Source organism: Macrosteles quadrilineatus, unplaced genomic scaffold (assembly GCF_028750875.1).
Source record: "Macrosteles quadrilineatus isolate MER2022 unplaced genomic scaffold, UCM_ALF_1.0 Scaffold_6__1_contigs__length_79288215, whole genome shotgun sequence".
Taxonomy (NCBI): Eukaryota; Metazoa; Arthropoda; class Insecta; order Hemiptera; family Cicadellidae; genus Macrosteles; species Macrosteles quadrilineatus.
Genome location: NW_026542599.1, coordinates 74,365,169 through 74,381,194, shown reverse-complemented (window position 1 = coordinate 74,381,194; position 16,026 = coordinate 74,365,169). Strand labels below are relative to the sequence as shown.

The 16,026-nt window shown below is 35.8% G+C and overlaps 2 protein-coding genes across 2 annotated transcripts; one reads left to right on the top strand and one right to left on the bottom strand.

The window, feature by feature from the left end:
• Positions 1-521: 521 nt before the first annotated feature.
• LOC128997643 (activating signal cointegrator 1-like) lies at positions 522-6,971 on the top strand. Its single transcript, XM_054423282.1, has 4 exons — positions 522-592; positions 4,976-5,097; positions 5,659-5,853; positions 6,838-6,971. Exons 1-4 carry the CDS (start codon positions 522-524, stop codon positions 6,939-6,941), a joined length of 492 nt encoding a protein of 163 aa, XP_054279257.1. The 3' UTR covers positions 6,942-6,971.
• Positions 6,972-8,117: 1,146 nt separating this feature from the next.
• LOC128996516 (uncharacterized) lies at positions 8,118-13,991 on the bottom strand. The gene is made up of 3 exons (XM_054421895.1): positions 13,585-13,991; positions 11,234-11,332; positions 8,118-8,441 (listed from the first exon to the last, which is right to left on the bottom strand). Exons 1-3 carry the CDS (start codon positions 13,840-13,842, stop codon positions 8,304-8,306), a joined length of 495 nt encoding a protein of 164 aa, XP_054277870.1. The 5' UTR covers positions 13,843-13,991; the 3' UTR covers positions 8,118-8,303.
• Between the last annotated feature and the right edge of the window lie 2,035 nt (positions 13,992-16,026).

Here is a 16,026-nt window from a genome sequence, read left to right as displayed (position 1 = left end):
CAGTTAAATGTTAACCTACTCAATGACTACAAAAAACCAATAGGCTATTTTGTTCTCAAAACATGTAAATAATCATTATTTTTGATATATACTACACTACAATATTACCTAAAAACCATGTACTATATACTATTTGTTAATTAAAAGTGTTTAATCAATTAACTGTTTTATTCCATCTCCATGTCTTACTTTTTGTGTGAAAATATTACTGAAAAACTTGACTAAAAATAAATGCAATTGTGATTTTAGGATTCTATATCAAAAGAGAGCAGCTAAAGGTTTGAGGTAGGCCTAATTTTTATTTGCACCTAATTTTAACAGTTGATGAAAAAACTGCTTGAAAGAATATTCATTGTGGTACTTATTTGCCAAATTAACACGTAAAACAGCCAATTAAGATTGTAATAATGATTAGATTGCTCAATTTGCAAGAATCAACAGTCAAAGCCTACATTCTTTGTTGAGCTAAAGCTTTCTCAATTAGGATTGATTTTATTAGTTGTAATTAAATTATTTGCAGTATGGCCGATCAAGGTTTGTGTTTGAGAGTGGATCAACCAGCTGCTGGACTTTTGGTCTGTGGGATAAAAAAGTGAGTTAAGTTAATTACTAGTTAGTTAAGTTTTATAATAGTTAAACAATTTATCCCCACTTTTTATGAAAACAGTTTATTTCTTTTAAGACTTCAAGCTCTTCAATGTTATTACAGTAGAACCTTCATAACAAGACTCTGATGGGAATTATTAAAAAAGACTCGTTGTGTCGTTATCGAGGTTCCACTGTATAACTAGAGGTATATTAACAGTGCCATCTTAATTAAACCACCAATGAAAATTCAATTTGTAAAAAAATACAAATTGATGGCTTAGGTACCTTTTACCATCTAATATATAAAATTCTCGTGTCACAGTGTTTGTCTGCAAACTCCTCCGGAACGACTTCACCGATCGTTGTGAAATTTGGTGTGTAAATTCTGTAGGTATGCGAATCGGACGTAAACTATTTCCCGTTTCGAAATTCTTAAAAGGGCTCCGCCCCAGTGGCTCTGGAGTTTCCCATGTTAACCTTATGAGAAATGGAATTAATGAATCTTAACAGCTGTTTCAATTAAACAAGTTGGTTCTGTTCTATGATGTTCAATAGCATTAAAGTTACAAGGATTACCAACAGGGTGCAGCACTATTATTTCTTTTACATTTATGACAACAGCTAATTTGCAACCAAAAGGTGAGTGAGCGTAGCGAACTAACTTCAACCTGGAGGCGAGTAAGCGTAGCGAACGAGCTAACCTGAAGGCAAGTGAGCGCAGAGAACGAGCTCCAACCTAAAGGTGAGTGAGCGTAGCGAACGAGCTCCAACCCAAAGGTGAGTGAGCGTAGCGAACGAACTTCAACCAGGACGTGATTGAGCGATGCGAACGAGATCTTGAAAATTAAACGTAACGGTACTTTCTTTCCATCGGTCTGTCTTAGGGGAAACCTATAACTTAGGCGATACGAAGTTCGCCGGGTCAGCTAGTATTATTATATTTATCTCGATAAATTGGGTTTATGTTAAATGTGATTTCTTATTTGGGAACCCGGCAATCATCAATCCCTAGTTTACCGAAGGTATTGTTAATGCTTCGGTTGCCCTGTAGTCAAAGCTTCTGTCAGGACTGTTGAAGGACAGAAGATTTGACAATGGTGCAACTTAGAACTTTAAACTATTAATTGGTCAACTAAAAGATTGACAATAGTAAAAGGTTACACAACTTATTACTTTCTCCCCTTATACTTAGTATAAGGAGAAAGTATTGTTTTTGTCAAAATGTTATAGTTTAAGTTTTAGGTGGGATTTCTTTTGTGTTCCACTATGCCCAAAAGTGGTTTTTGAAGTGATGTATGTGTGTATGAATGAATATAGAGCACAAAACTACACTTGAAGGACAATTTTGATGGAACTCGGTAAGTGGGTATTCATGGTATCTCGAGGAATGTTTTTGTTCTTTTTTTTTTAATTTGTTTTTTAATGGTGATTATTATTTTTTTTTAAACCAGGGCTGTGCGAATAGTTCGAAAAACAAATCGAACCCGAATCTTTTTAGAGATTCGATTCGGATTCGAGAACGAATCTACTGTTTCTAACTGGATTCGGATTCGGAATCGATATTCGAATTTACTGGTAAGAAATCCGGGTTCGGATTCGATATTCGAATTTCTTGGAAATAGATCCGAGTTGGGATTCGATATTCGAATTTCTTGGAAATAGATCCGAGTTGGGATTCGATATTCAAATTTACTAGATTCTGATTGAATATAATTTTCAATATAATTTTTTAGACACTAAAAAACTACTTGTGCACTCCAATTTGCTGTTGACTGATTCATGTTAGGAACCTGACCAACTTGGTGTTAGGTTTTAGGCTAGGGATCCCAGACGTCCTCTTTTTCCCGGACACGTCCTCTTTTTGGGTACAAAAAAAAAACGTCCGGGGGGATTTTTGGCAATACTTTCAAATGTCCGGGATTTTGACTTTGTGAGAGAATAAAAAAATATTTCTGCAAGTATTAATATTAGCAATCAGCTTTTATAATTAATCGTCATCATAACATTGAACTAAGTTAAAATACTACACTTTAATAATATCTTGCTAAACTATTATACCAGGGGAACTTTAATATTTTTTATTGCAAATCGTTCTACTAAATTAAATTCATTGTAGTCTTTACACTTGTGGCGAACGAATGGACTAATTACAAACTCTAACCCAAACCTCGGGATCGTTCGTTATAAAACTACTCTAACCCAGGCTTGCCTGTATAAACATGAAGAGTACTTTGGTTTAGAGTTTTAGATATTTTAGTTGCCAGAGCCATCTTGATTGTTTTGTTTTTATTTTGACGATTGTCATGAACTTTGTACATAGTTTTAACGACAATAAATCATTTCATTCATTCGAGTCTGACTATTTTTTGTACGTATTTTTCGGCAGACGACGGACGCTTTCAGCCATATACGGCAACGGCAGTGTCCGATGCTGGCGTTCGACGTTCCGTCGCATTCTTCTTATTTAATTTTTCACTATTTAATGTTACCATTAATTTTAACCTAGATGGTTGAAAACTTGAATTGGGTATTGGATAAAGAAAAGAAGTTGTATTAAAGTCCAAGCTTGAAGGGTAGTTGAATATTAATTTATCTGAGTTCAGCGATAGGAATTTATTATTACAGTAATGTGTAACTCAATGATTATCATAGAAAATTTTTTAGATTTCAATATTAAATCATTCATATTTAGAGCACCTGATATCATATTTAAGAATAACACTACCCAATTGGTATGTTGCTAGCCACAAAAAAAAAACAACAAAATGGTAGTGTCTCAGACTTAGATGGGGAAGGGACGGATTTAATTCCCGGCACAACCACTGACAACCACAAAAAAGTTGCACAAAAACTTTATTCTCACATTGCCCCTTGTAAAATGCCACTGCCGTAGAAAAAAAATAGAACACTGAGAACCAACTCTTCAGGCGGTAGCAGTGACAGGACGCCGACGGCATCGTTAGTTGGGTAGTGTACTTTGTGTAGGTTAACTGTTGCTTGCTGGGCAGGTATAATGCAGTCGTGTTGGGTGCTAGTTCTTAAACACTTCTTAGATAAAATAAGTTCTCTGGTTCAAAATCATGGTCTGATTTAGGACAATTTCTGTTTAGCATGCACATTGGCACCAGGGTGTTTTTGTAAATCAAGCTTGCTTGAATGTGTTGTAATGTTGCGGTATTCCTTTAATATTAAAACCACAAGCCTCAATAATAAAAAAAACATGACATTATACGAGTACAAGTTTATTTTTTAACATTTCTTGACCTTTAAAAAATAAACTGGGAAGCTTGAGCACATTAAACTAGGTCCTCAAAATAGCTTAAAAAGTACTAATTTTAGCACGTTATTTCCAAAATTTTCCCGGGGGGGAAACCCCCGGACCCACCTTCTTTGCTGGGACTTAAATCCCAAGGGTCCCGCTTCCCAGGGACCCCCCCAAAATATATGTCTAGGACCACCCTTGGTGAGTAATTTTGTCCTCTTTTTTGATGGAGGGTCCCTGGGAACCCTATTTTAGGCACATTAGTGTAGGTCGCATTTGAACCCTATCTTGGCTATCAGTAAACTTAACCTCACAGTGTTAGTTGTTACTTGTAATAGTAATGCATACATAGGCTTGTGTGGAGGATTAACACCAAGGTGTATAATAGGCTGGGCCTATGTTTTAGACTACACAAATTGGTAGTCCATCACTTTTAGTGAGTAACTGAGGCCTAGGTGGTATGCCTAACTTATGCCCAATTTTTTACTTTCAAAACTTCAAATAGGTAGGCTTAAATTTTATAACTTTTTTATTTGGCCCATTTCAAGAATTTTTTAAGCAATTCCCTAAGTTATTTTAGCCCCAGAAAATGTGGTGTAAATATGTGAAAATTGGTACTGCTGACTTTCCTCGGATTTGAATTCGACTCTGAACAGGTTTAAATATTCGGATTCGATAACAGCTTTAAATTTCAGATTCGGATTCGATCCAGGTTCGATAATGGCTGTAAATTTGAGATTCGGATTCGACCCAGATTCGACTCGGGATTAATTCAAATATTCGGATTCGATCCGGATTCGATAAAATCTGTACAGCTATGATTCGGATTCGGATTCGAACCAAAATTTCTGGATTCGCACAGCCCTGAAAAAAACCATATAATAACTGTAAAATTTAATTTTTGCATACTATATTACATAAATTTAGTAGAATGTTACAGTACTTTCAACTCTTTCAACCATCAATTCTGTAAAAATGGTTCAAAGTTATTGTCACTTTAATTTTCCCCATAAAATATCATAGTTACCCATGGTGTTTGACAAGCTAATGGGAGAAAGTATGTCAGATTGCTGATACCGTTTATTGTATTTAAAACACTCAGACAAATTTGTTCTTCTCTGCTAGGTTTAAAGGGTACCCTGAACTGTTTACTCACCGAGGCCGTCTATGGATAACAGCTTCCGACAAGGAAGCTACGTTACAAGAAATCAGAGAGGCTGAGGCTTTCTACATGAGAACTAGGGGAAGTGAGTGAATGTTTAATACTAGAGATGGGAAATACCGTTACTTTGTAATATTAGTCAGCAATAATAATAATAGTCCTTAGCTTTCTAATAGGTTAAATAATATTTTTTTGTCACTTATTACTTCCTTGCTAAGGACATTTAAGTTGAGATGCTGTTAATGGAAAGAAACGATCAGCATTATTTTACTTGTTCAGTTTAATAGTTCAGAAGACAATACAAAAATAATCGTAAAGCTAAGGTATTTTGTGAAGCTCGCCGTTAATCAGCCTTATTTTATTTGTTCGTTCACAGTCCAGACGACTCATATTCTCAGTAATCCATTACCAAGGTATTATTATTTTGTGAAGCTCGCTGTTAATGGAAAGACGTGATCGGTGGGATAGTTATTTCATTCGTTCCTCTAAACCGTTCAGATGAGGTTGCTAAAATAATAGGGTATTTGCAGTGATCTATTACCACGCTAATTGGAGACATTTCCGTAATAGTATTATTTATCCTAATACGTTGAATTCAACCACCAAACAATCTACCAAAATTATTACTATTATATCCTTTCTACAGCTATACTATTTCCCAGCGGATACCAGCGCAGTTATCTGATCGGCTGTGTGGACGTGGTCAACTGTATCACCCACAGCGACTACACCAACCAACACCCGGAACACCCGGAGACTGACAGCGACTACGTATTGGTCTGTCAGAATCCCAGGTGTCTCCCGAGGTTACAGTTCCATAATCCCGGGACGGAAACCTTGTGTAAGTTATGGCTTCTGTCGACTGAGTCTTTGTGCTGATTATCTTGATTAGTGTACATAAATCCTCTTTGGTTACGGTGTTTCCTTGACCTCTCCATATCCTATTCTTCCACAGTCCTCATCTTCTACTTTCTTGTTTATAACACTAACACTATTAATTTCATTTTCTTATCATATTTCTCTTCTCATAGCCCCATTTTGCTGAATTCCTGCTTGTCTACTCTTCCTTTAAAGCTGCCTTTATTCCTCTTCTTAACTCAGTTCTTAACCCTATCTCAGTTATGAATAAATAAATAAATAACTAAATAATAATCACAACTGTAAGCCTAATGAAAATTGAAACAAAATATTTTACTTCCTTTTCTTTGATGGAATGATTGTGAAACGTAATTATATTTTGTTATTCAATATATCAAATAATTAAATAAACAAATCTTCAAATAACTTTTTACCCATCTACCATAAGATTTTCCTAACACAAAACATTTCAAAACACAATGTAAATGTTTTAAAGCTACAATTGCAACTAATGGAAGCACATGGATTGATAAGCAGTTGTAAAATCAGCTGGAGTAAACAGTAAACCGTAAACCGCTGAGAAAATGGCGAGACTTTGGCCACAATTTGTCAGTACGTTGTGGTCAGTACATTTGAACTAGGGATTGTGGGATTGTACATACATAAAGCCATGACTCAATGAGCTGGTTTGTACCAACCTTACAAAATTTTATAGAAAATCTCGGCTTTCTAGTGGAGTTGCTGTGTCCGTGCTACCTCCAGTGGTATTTCTACTAGAAAACCAGTCCTCTAACCTTAGTTGTGCGTTAAACACAAAACAAGTGACATGTTGGCAAATAGACACCAGCTGATTTTAATTTGACAAGGGTCACATGGTTCCAGTAGTTACAAACTTATGTAATATTCTGTCTTACGTATTAAGCTTTAAAGTTATTTAAACAAAAGTTAAGTACTACTCTTGTTTCAGTTAAACTAGATCCACTGGTGCATGCAGCTGCAGTAAAAGTGTTAAATAGTCAACAGCCGAACCAGCTGCTAGGCAAAGAGTTCTTTATGGACGGGAAAAAGTAGACAAATGTTTAAACTAAATATAATTATTGCAATTCAGCGTGTGTTTTTCCACCTTGTAAAGATTTAAACAAGAAATTAAACCTAAAACAGCATAGATACGTAGTCATATAGTCATAGAAACACAATTTGCTGACTGGCAGCTACGCTACATTCTACGTTAACCATGCCATGCAAGTACTACAAATGGCAGTGTCAGCGACACTAGAGTAGTCTTCTTAGCATCAGACTCACAGCAAAACGCTCTTAATTTTAATTTTTATTTTTTACTACTAGTTTTTACTGAGCAAGTGGAAAAAGCATCGTTTGAACGAATACAAGCGCACTCGCCGACTCACCAGCTTCTTTCATGCTGGCGTATAGCTTGTAAACTCTGAAAAACCTACATCAAATTCTTCACAAGGACAGTTGACGCAACCCACATGACAATAAACATGTTTTCGGTAATAGTAACAGCAACTATTTCCCTCTAAGACCTGTACTGCACAAGAATGGCATTGATTTGACATATGTTAAAATTCACGCTAAAATTCAGTTTACCCAAACATGACTTGTGGAAGACAATTGTATTAATTTTCTTTTGTTTGTAAAACACTAAAATGACCTGTAAATTGGTCGAGACACTTGCACAACTGATCTCTTTTAATCACTTCAAATCTACCTTACAGGATTGGTTCATTAATAAACCATTTTACTCCCTTTATGAGTTTGTACCATCCACATTCTCTATGTAAAGCGTAAACTTGATGTACATAGATTTAGGTAATTTTAATTGCTTGTATTAGCAGGTAGTAACATTGCAGGTGTTTAATATTGACTGTTCCTATTTCTGTAATATTTGGGGGAGCAAGCTGGTGGTTTGAGCGTGGGACTTTGGTTCCTGAGGTCTCAAGTTCAAATCACCAATGGATTTGATCTAAGTGATATTGCCGTAACCCCTAGGTTTAGCCTGAAGTAATGTGAAAAAAAATCCCGGGCTCGTGCCTAGCGTCCTAGGAAATGGATTTGTCTGTAATAAATCGATGGAATACAAACTCTTGACTCTTGTACAGATCTCCATGTTCATGTAAATAAAGAATATTATCTATTGTACATTATTGTAGGAAGGTTAAATCTCAGATTTTTTCAATCCTTGGAAAAAATGTTGGCAGTAAGAAGAGTAAAGGTCATCAAACGAGGTGAAACCATATTAAATTTTTATTAACAGACAATTCAGCACAAAAAATACATTTTTCAACCACTCTCTCTTCAATATCAATGTACACTACTTACTTACCCACTTTGACAAACAGTTTTTTTTTCCTAACTTAAACAACATTTCACTCTGTGTAAATATTGCAAAACTACTCGACAAGGTTGTGTCGATTAGATAGGGCTGTTTTCAAAACCTCGCGTGCCAAAGTCCTTGAGAGTTTTGGTGCTCACTGCTGGATATCCTGGATCTTGAGGATATACAGCCTTCTTGCTAGTACTTACACGCCAACCTTGTGTTCTGGTCCAATCCTGGAAACAAACATACGTTGGGAAATCACCAGGCCTATTATTTGTAAAGAATGGTCATACCTACGTAAAATACTACATTTAGGCTAGGATATGATTTGATTGAAATTATTTGATTGATTGATTGACCATAAGTTATATCAAACGATTATTTGATTCGCCCAACGCTCTGGAGGGAGCGAGAGATAGTTTAATTGCTATGACAACCATATGCATAGAAAGATAACCAGCGATCACCAGTACCTATGGGCGTTTTTGACATTCGCAATCAGGTGATCCCTCAAAAAAATATCTTTCTTTCAAACAAAGATTATATTTAAAATTGGGTAATCCCATTTTTAAACCTCAAAACATAAAACTTTGCAATTTCTTTACAAACCATTTTGTAGAGCTTGAAAACACAAAAAATTTAGTATAATGAAACTTGTATGCTAAATGGTTAGGGAGAGAAATTAAATATATTACCAGAAGACATGCAATAGTTTTGCTGATCCATAAGGATCACATTTCTTCATTTGCCGACAGTGAAAATTAACTTATTTGTTATTTGCATTTTTGTGCAATTTGAAAAATGAATTGGACCAGTGTGCCTTATGGTAAATGCGCCATTTACCATAGGGCACACTACCAATTACTTTTTGTAATAAGAGGCCGTGTTAAAAGCAGTCATATTTTTTTTTGCAGGACAACATATTATGTTTATTTAATCTAAAATTTAAAATGTATCAATATCAGGCCCTATTTATTTTATTTATATGAAAAAATTACCTTTTTTGAAACCGCTTTTGATTGTTATACTTTTCCAAGTCATTTTAATTTCTTAAATATGCATGAAGAAAATAATAGTAGGGTAAAGAGTGAAAAAAAAAGTTAAGTGTTGCAGCATTCTGCATTTAAACTGTCAAAGGAAAAGCGTAAAAGAGAGAGAGACTTCCTTTCAGCAGTGGCGTTGCTTGGTTAAATTCTAGGGGGGGGGGAAGCCTCAAATTTCCCAACTGCTTAACATAGATTTCCCAACTATTTTAATAAAAAAAAATCAATTTCTGTGCTATTTTTCAAAATCTACAAATTATTATACTACACTGCAGTCACACTCAATTCAGTATTTATTAATTTGCATTAACAAAACATAGCTAGTTTTACATATATATACAAAATTACTCAATTCAAAAAACGTCTAAAACTTCCAATAATTCATAATGAAATTTTATGACTAAAAAAACTTGAATAAGTATTGTTTCACATCTAAAACACTTTACATACCATTGAGGTAGCAGACGTAGCAGTGTAAAATTTTAGGGATATAAAATAAGCCTAGTGCAAATTAGTATATAAAAAAAATTTTATTACAAAATAATGAAATTACAATACTTTTAGAAGTTGATATTAAGATCGATATTAAGATCAACACTTTAACTTTCATAAAACTTACAACTAGGCCTAAACAAGTTTGTAATGATGAAATAATATTAATAGGCCTATCAGTGTTGTGAATAATATTTTTCTAGTCTAGAAAAGAATAAACCTAAAATAAGACTTGTATAAAATAAAAACGTTCAACTTGGTTGATAATAAACTTATATATACAATAAAAATGTTAACCTTCATCTTCATCAAACTAGAACTTAGACAAAAATCAAACTTAGACGTGAAAGTCAAACATCAAATTTTAGGTTATTCAAACATCAAATTTTAGGTTATGTTTTGTCCACGTAGATATGTTTCAGAGTGATTAGTTGATTCATTTTTGTAAATTCTTAATTAGGAATGATAAATAACTTTTGTAGATTTTTAAAATATATTCAGAGAATAAATATTTCATTTAGGTTATTAAAAAATAGGCCTAAGAGTTTTAAAGGTACTGTAATACCGATATACAAAACCTATCTTAAATGCTATTTTAATATACTTATTAGCAAGTACTCCTGTCAGAGAATAAATATCAGAGAATAAATATTTCATTTAGGTTATTAAAAAATAGGCCTAAGAGTTTTAAAGGTACTGTAATACCGATATACAAAACCTATCTTAAATGCTATTTTAATATACTTATTAGCAAGTACTCCTGTCAGTTAGCCTGCTCCAAATACTACAAAAAAGATATAAAATAGTTCATGATACTGATGGCGTGAAAAATATTTTTGAATTTCTTGTAAACACTAAAAAACAACATGATTGAACTGAGGAGCTATATCGCTTGCACTTTCAAAATTCAAACTCGCAGTCTCGCAGACGAATCATTCCAGAATCATCAACACAGGACAGGATCAAGGTAGCCAACATACGTCTAATTAAGGGAACAAAATTTCTCGTAAACGAAATTCCAACAAACTATACAGCTAATTGATTATTGATTTCTAAAATAAGGTGTGTTTAGCCATGGTTTAGCCTAGTTTCATCAAAGTTAAATGAAATCAAAGAAACATCAAGTTTATTCGTCCAAGTCAAAAAAATATTTTTCTTTGATAGATTTTCGCAAATTTTAAATTTTATTTAGTTTAAGAATATATTTTTCTTGTATCTGACTTCCCAACTGTCCCAACTCGTGGCAAGGAAATTCCCAACTTTTCTATTTCCCAGATTCTAGGGGGGGGAGGCTCCCCCCCCTACCCCCCCCAAAGCGACGCCCCTGCCTTTCAGAGAGACCTGATTATATAGAAAATGGCCTAAGAGTTTAGCTTCAAAATGTATCTAGGCTATACTATATCATAGTAAGATTTGGTTTTTTTCACTTTGTATGTTTTATTTAAAAATTTCGGTTACTTTCTGCATAGCCCTCATATTAATATACTCACATTGGCATTGTATTTGAAGTAGTACACACCAGCGTACACAGTGAACAAACCTATGAAAAACTTCCCAGTGAGGTAGCGGACGTATGGAGTTTTCGTACCCTGAAATCAAATTATATAATCAATATTCATTTTCATAGGCCAAGAATTGTATATTTGAAGGAACTTTGTACCTAACCTAGTAAAATAGGTTCGAGGTTCTTCAGGTAGGCCTATCAACAATCTAGATATCTTTCTAATTGCTTTGGTTTGTTTTAAGTATCAAGTTAAAAAAGTAAATCTTACAAAAACAAAATAAAACAAAACCATCAAAAGCTTAAAAAATAGCCTATTAATTTAAACAAGCATAACATTGCTACTGGTGGGACAGCCTTCGAACATTTTGGTGCAGTAGGCCAAGTTTGTACATTTTATATCATATTGAAAAAGTTGAGCAGTTGAGTTAGCCTACTAGGAGACATTTGAGTTACTGATCAGTCTGACAACGCCCAAGGCAATAAAAATATATTTACATAGTCGACGTTGGTTAGTAACAAAACGTTTGGACCATTTCCATAGACAAATGTTTTTAAATGTGAATTTTGAAGATAGGCTAAAATTAAACACCAAAAGTATGCTTATTTAAACTGTTCTCCAAGTACCGTAACTGAAACCAAAGATTACAAATCAGGCAGAAGGGAGTAGTTTCGATCCATAGTGGGTGAACAAGACTACACTTTGTAAGAAAGGGAGTTCAAATGTTTTATTTTCCGCCACAACCTAATTAAAGTATCTTGAAGGCTATGTATAGTAGTGTTTTAGCCTAAATGTACATTGACACAATCTATCTGACATTGTTGGTCGTTGATGAAGGATTAGGGCCATATGGTAATGTGTAAAAAAAGAGGAGATTTAAGCTGGTGGCCCTCCGGCTCCCATTATAATAGTGGATAAAAATTAACGGGTTAGTAAAATTGTATAGCTATAGTACCTAGCAAAAATAGAAAGGGTAACAGAAACTGTATGGGTCATAAACTTAAGTACCGGTACCTATAAACAAAATTATGTTTCTGGCCCGAAAGTAAACGCATTTTTATTACCTATTATTTAAATGGAGCTGTAAAAAACATCCAAACCAATTGCAACCGCTATTAGCCATTCAGGCCAGTGACGTCATTTGCTCATGTTTATTGATCCATACCGTTTCTGTTTAATATTCGTGCTACATTGTCAGTATTCAAATGGTAAACGAAAACATAAAATGTTGCCTTGCTCGTCACATCTCACTAAAAATAACAAATAACCGAATGAAGTCACCAAACGCTCTCTGTCTGGTAGTGAACATGGATACCTTTGGATTGGCCGGCAGATGTGAATTCAAGGACTGGGAGCAATGAAAGAGATAAAGATAAACTAAGGACGTTGCTGGCCACAGTGAAACCAAGGAATAAAAAACGTTAGTATAGAGTACGAGAGTTGAGTTTTTCATTTATTTCATAACGATATTTGCGAACGCAAACATTTATTTTATTCCAAAAGTGCCATTATCTGCATAATGTATATTAATAGAAAGTAAAACCGTATTTTAACCCAAATATACGGCCTCCAGACACTCGTCTGGAGGCAACTTATTTTAGAGGGGGTTTTTTTTACCGGAGACCAAAATAACTAGGGTACCTACATAAGTTAATTGGAAAGAACATACTTTGACTTACAGTACTGTAGAAATTTGACATGTGAATTACAATTAAAATATATGTATAAAATATATACCTTTGGGTTCTGCCTCCTAGAAGGCAGCAATGTCGGCCAGGATTCAGTTGAAACAGAGGCCACCCTTATACAACTTGCTGCAGCGGTTATGTTAAGTTGGGTTGATCATAAATATGTTTGTAGGACGTTCCTTGTTTTGTTCAAAATAAGGTCACTCATTATGGAGACAAAACTAACCTAGTGAACACAATAAATCAATCAGGACACAGATCCAGATACAGGTGATGCACACAGTCAACGACCACACCTTGGCCTGAAGGGGATTTGGCGGGCGAAAGTATAATTCATCTGGTATCGTTCGATTTGTAACGAAACAATGAAAGTTCTACAAACGTATTTATTATAACCCAACCTAACATAACCGCCACAGCGTGCTGTAAAAGGGTGGCCTCCGGATAATACCAAAGTACCCTTTGGTACCTATTCCCTGACTCCATTGCTTAAGTTGGTTGTTTTTATCGACAGACCAACATAGGCTCATGTGTGAAAGTTTTTGACCTACAGGCCTAATCCCAAAGACATCGAGATCATTTGTATAGCTTAGCACAGAATAAACGAAATATAGTCTAGTTAATTCAAGTAGCCTATAGCTAGAACTTTACCAAGGCAGGTTCCAAGGCAGCAAAGATTTTATCAAGAGGATATCGGTAAAATCTCCTGATAGGGTTCCTTAGCTCCTTTTCAATTTCAGGTACATGGACTGGCTCGTGGTGTGCAAGGTGTTGATCTTTAATCCATTGGGCTCGAAATGCCCTTTGCTCTGGCGTTTTCATATTTACAAGACGTTCTCTCTGGCGAATCCATCTATCTTCGATTGGAAACGCCTTCACTCCTCCAGTAGCCGAAGACTGCTCTCCCATGTTTAAACTAAATACTGTAAAACTTATTATAAAAACTATAACAGATCACTAAACAACCTTAAAAGTTCTTAAATTAGATAACTTTGAGAATGGCCAGAATAATGGAGAATTGGAATTGGAATTGACACCCTCTCTCTCTCTGCTGGGGGGAGTGCTGCTGCTCAGTCAGTGCTCGCTTAACTAAAAAAAAACTAGTGATGTGACGAGTTGAGTTGGCGAGTCGAGTTGACTCGAGTCAAGACCCGAGTCGAGTCAACTCGAGTCAACTCAATTCCAACTCGAGTTCTTTTACGAACTCGTACGGAGATTGCCGAAGCTACACGAACTCGTAACGTTACGAGTCCGACTCGCAAAAGCCGAGTCAAGAAACCGAACTCATACGGAGAAAGCCGAACCTTAACGAACTCGGGACGTAACGAGTTGACTCGAGTTTACTCGCACTCGCTTTCGGCCAATAGCGTCACAGCTTTACGAGTCAACTCGCATAGATTCAACGCTATTGGCCGGTACCGAGTCGGCCGACTCGCAAAACTAACGAACTCGTACGGAGAATGCCGAACTCACACGAACTCGGAACGTCTCGAGTCGAGTCGAGTCGACTCGTAAAGCTGACACGCTATTGGCCGGTACCGAGTCGGCCGACTCGCAAAACTAACGAACTCGTACGGAGAATGCCGAACTCACACGAACTCGGAACGTCTCGAGTCGACTCGTAAAGCTGACACGCTATTGGCCGGTACCGAGTCGGCCGACTCGCAAAACTAACGAACTCGTACGGAGAATGCCGAACTCACACGAACTCGGAACGTCTCGAGTTGAGTCTGACTCGACTCGTAACTCGAGTTCACGGCAGTTGGCGAGTCGAGTCACTCGAGTCAGGAAAGTACCCGACTCGTCACATCACTAAAAAAAACCCCTCCAGTGCAGTGCAGACGACTTTAGAAAAGTGCAACAGCTGTAGTGTTTTCTTCGTTGTCTATAACTAGGATAGAGGAGAATTGATAAGAATATATATGAGCGCTGATCATATAACCATACCTTACATCCTTGAATACTTTTCAATGAAATGGTAACCATACAAAGTAGGTATTTTAAGTCAAGTATGAATGGAGATGAGTCTAGGATGAATGGCGCGAGCATCAATGAAACCTACAAGGATACTCATCTATATAAAATCCAATGTATGTTTGTTTGTTTGTTCGTCCATATGGACTCCGAAACCACTCGACAGATTGTAATGAAACTTTCAGGCATTAACTTATTAAGCATTATTGAAGGATGGATTGTGTGAAGTTTGGTGCAGATCCGTCAAAAGGGCTCCGCCCCAGTGGCTCTGGAGTTTCCTATGTTAATCTTAAGAGTACTCAAATGGAATTAAAGAATCTTAACAGCTGGTTCAACTAAACAATTTGATTCTGTGATGTTCAATCACGTCAATAGCATTAAAAAGTTGATAGGTTTACCCAACAGGGTGTAGCACATTTTTTTTTAATTTATGACAACAGCTAATTTGCAATCAAAAGGTGAGTGAGCGTACCGAACGGACTTCAACCTGGAGGCGAGTTAGCGTAGCGAACGAGCTAAACCTGATGGCAAGTGAGCGCAGCGAACGAGCTCCAACCTAAAGGTGAGTGAGCGTATGAAAGAACCTCAACCAGGACGTGATTGAGCCATGCGAACGAGCTCATCTTGAAAATGAACGAGCCTTTGACATAAAACCACATTAGGACAGGACGACGTCTGTTGGGCCAGCTAGTTCTTCATAATATTTAGTGCACGGCTGAAGAGGACCTGGTCATATAATAGCTCCAATCCGGTGGGCTTTCGGCTCTCTGGACCGATTTATCACGATATGTTTTTTTTATTTAGAGTAACCTAAACAACATAGAACTCTTTACAAAATTTACTTAAGAGTTTAATTTAGGATGAGAACTCTACTTGTATTACTATTCAAAGTCTACTGAAAAATCTAACATCTTTTTTAAGTTGTGTTGATAGAATGATAGCTTCATTGTTTTGCCATAGGGTTCTTTTTACAGCATATTATTTACTCAATTATTAAAATATCAGAGGACTAGCAGGGCTGTCAGTTATTTCAATAATATATATATAATAAGTTATCGCAAATAATATAATATAAAAACTTGTCGTACAAGTTTTAAAGCTATTAAAACAGTATTAAAT

Bases quoted from the DNA above. Each gene is read 5' to 3' on its own strand.
- LOC128997643 (XM_054423282.1), top strand. From the start codon at position 522: ATGGCCGATCAAGGTTTGTGTTTGAGAGTGGATCAACCAGCTGCTGGA. The intron at 593-4,975 runs GTGAGTTAAGTT...CTTCTCTGCTAG, and splicing joins TTGGTCTGTGGGATAAAAAA to GTTTAAAGGGTACCCTGAAC. The intron at 5,098-5,658 runs GTGAGTGAATGT...TCCTTTCTACAG, and splicing joins CTACATGAGAACTAGGGGAA to CTATACTATTTCCCAGCGGA.
- LOC128996516 (XM_054421895.1), bottom strand. From the start codon at position 13,842: ATGGGAGAGCAGTCTTCGGCTACTGGAGGAGTGAAGGCGTTTCCAATC. The intron at 11,333-13,584 runs GTAAAGTTCTAG...ATTTGATTTCAG, and splicing joins CTGCCTTGGAACCTGCCTTG to GGTACGAAAACTCCATACGT. The intron at 8,442-11,233 runs GTGAGTATATTA...GTTTGTTTCCAG, and splicing joins ACTTCAAATACAATGCCAAT to GATTGGACCAGAACACAAGG.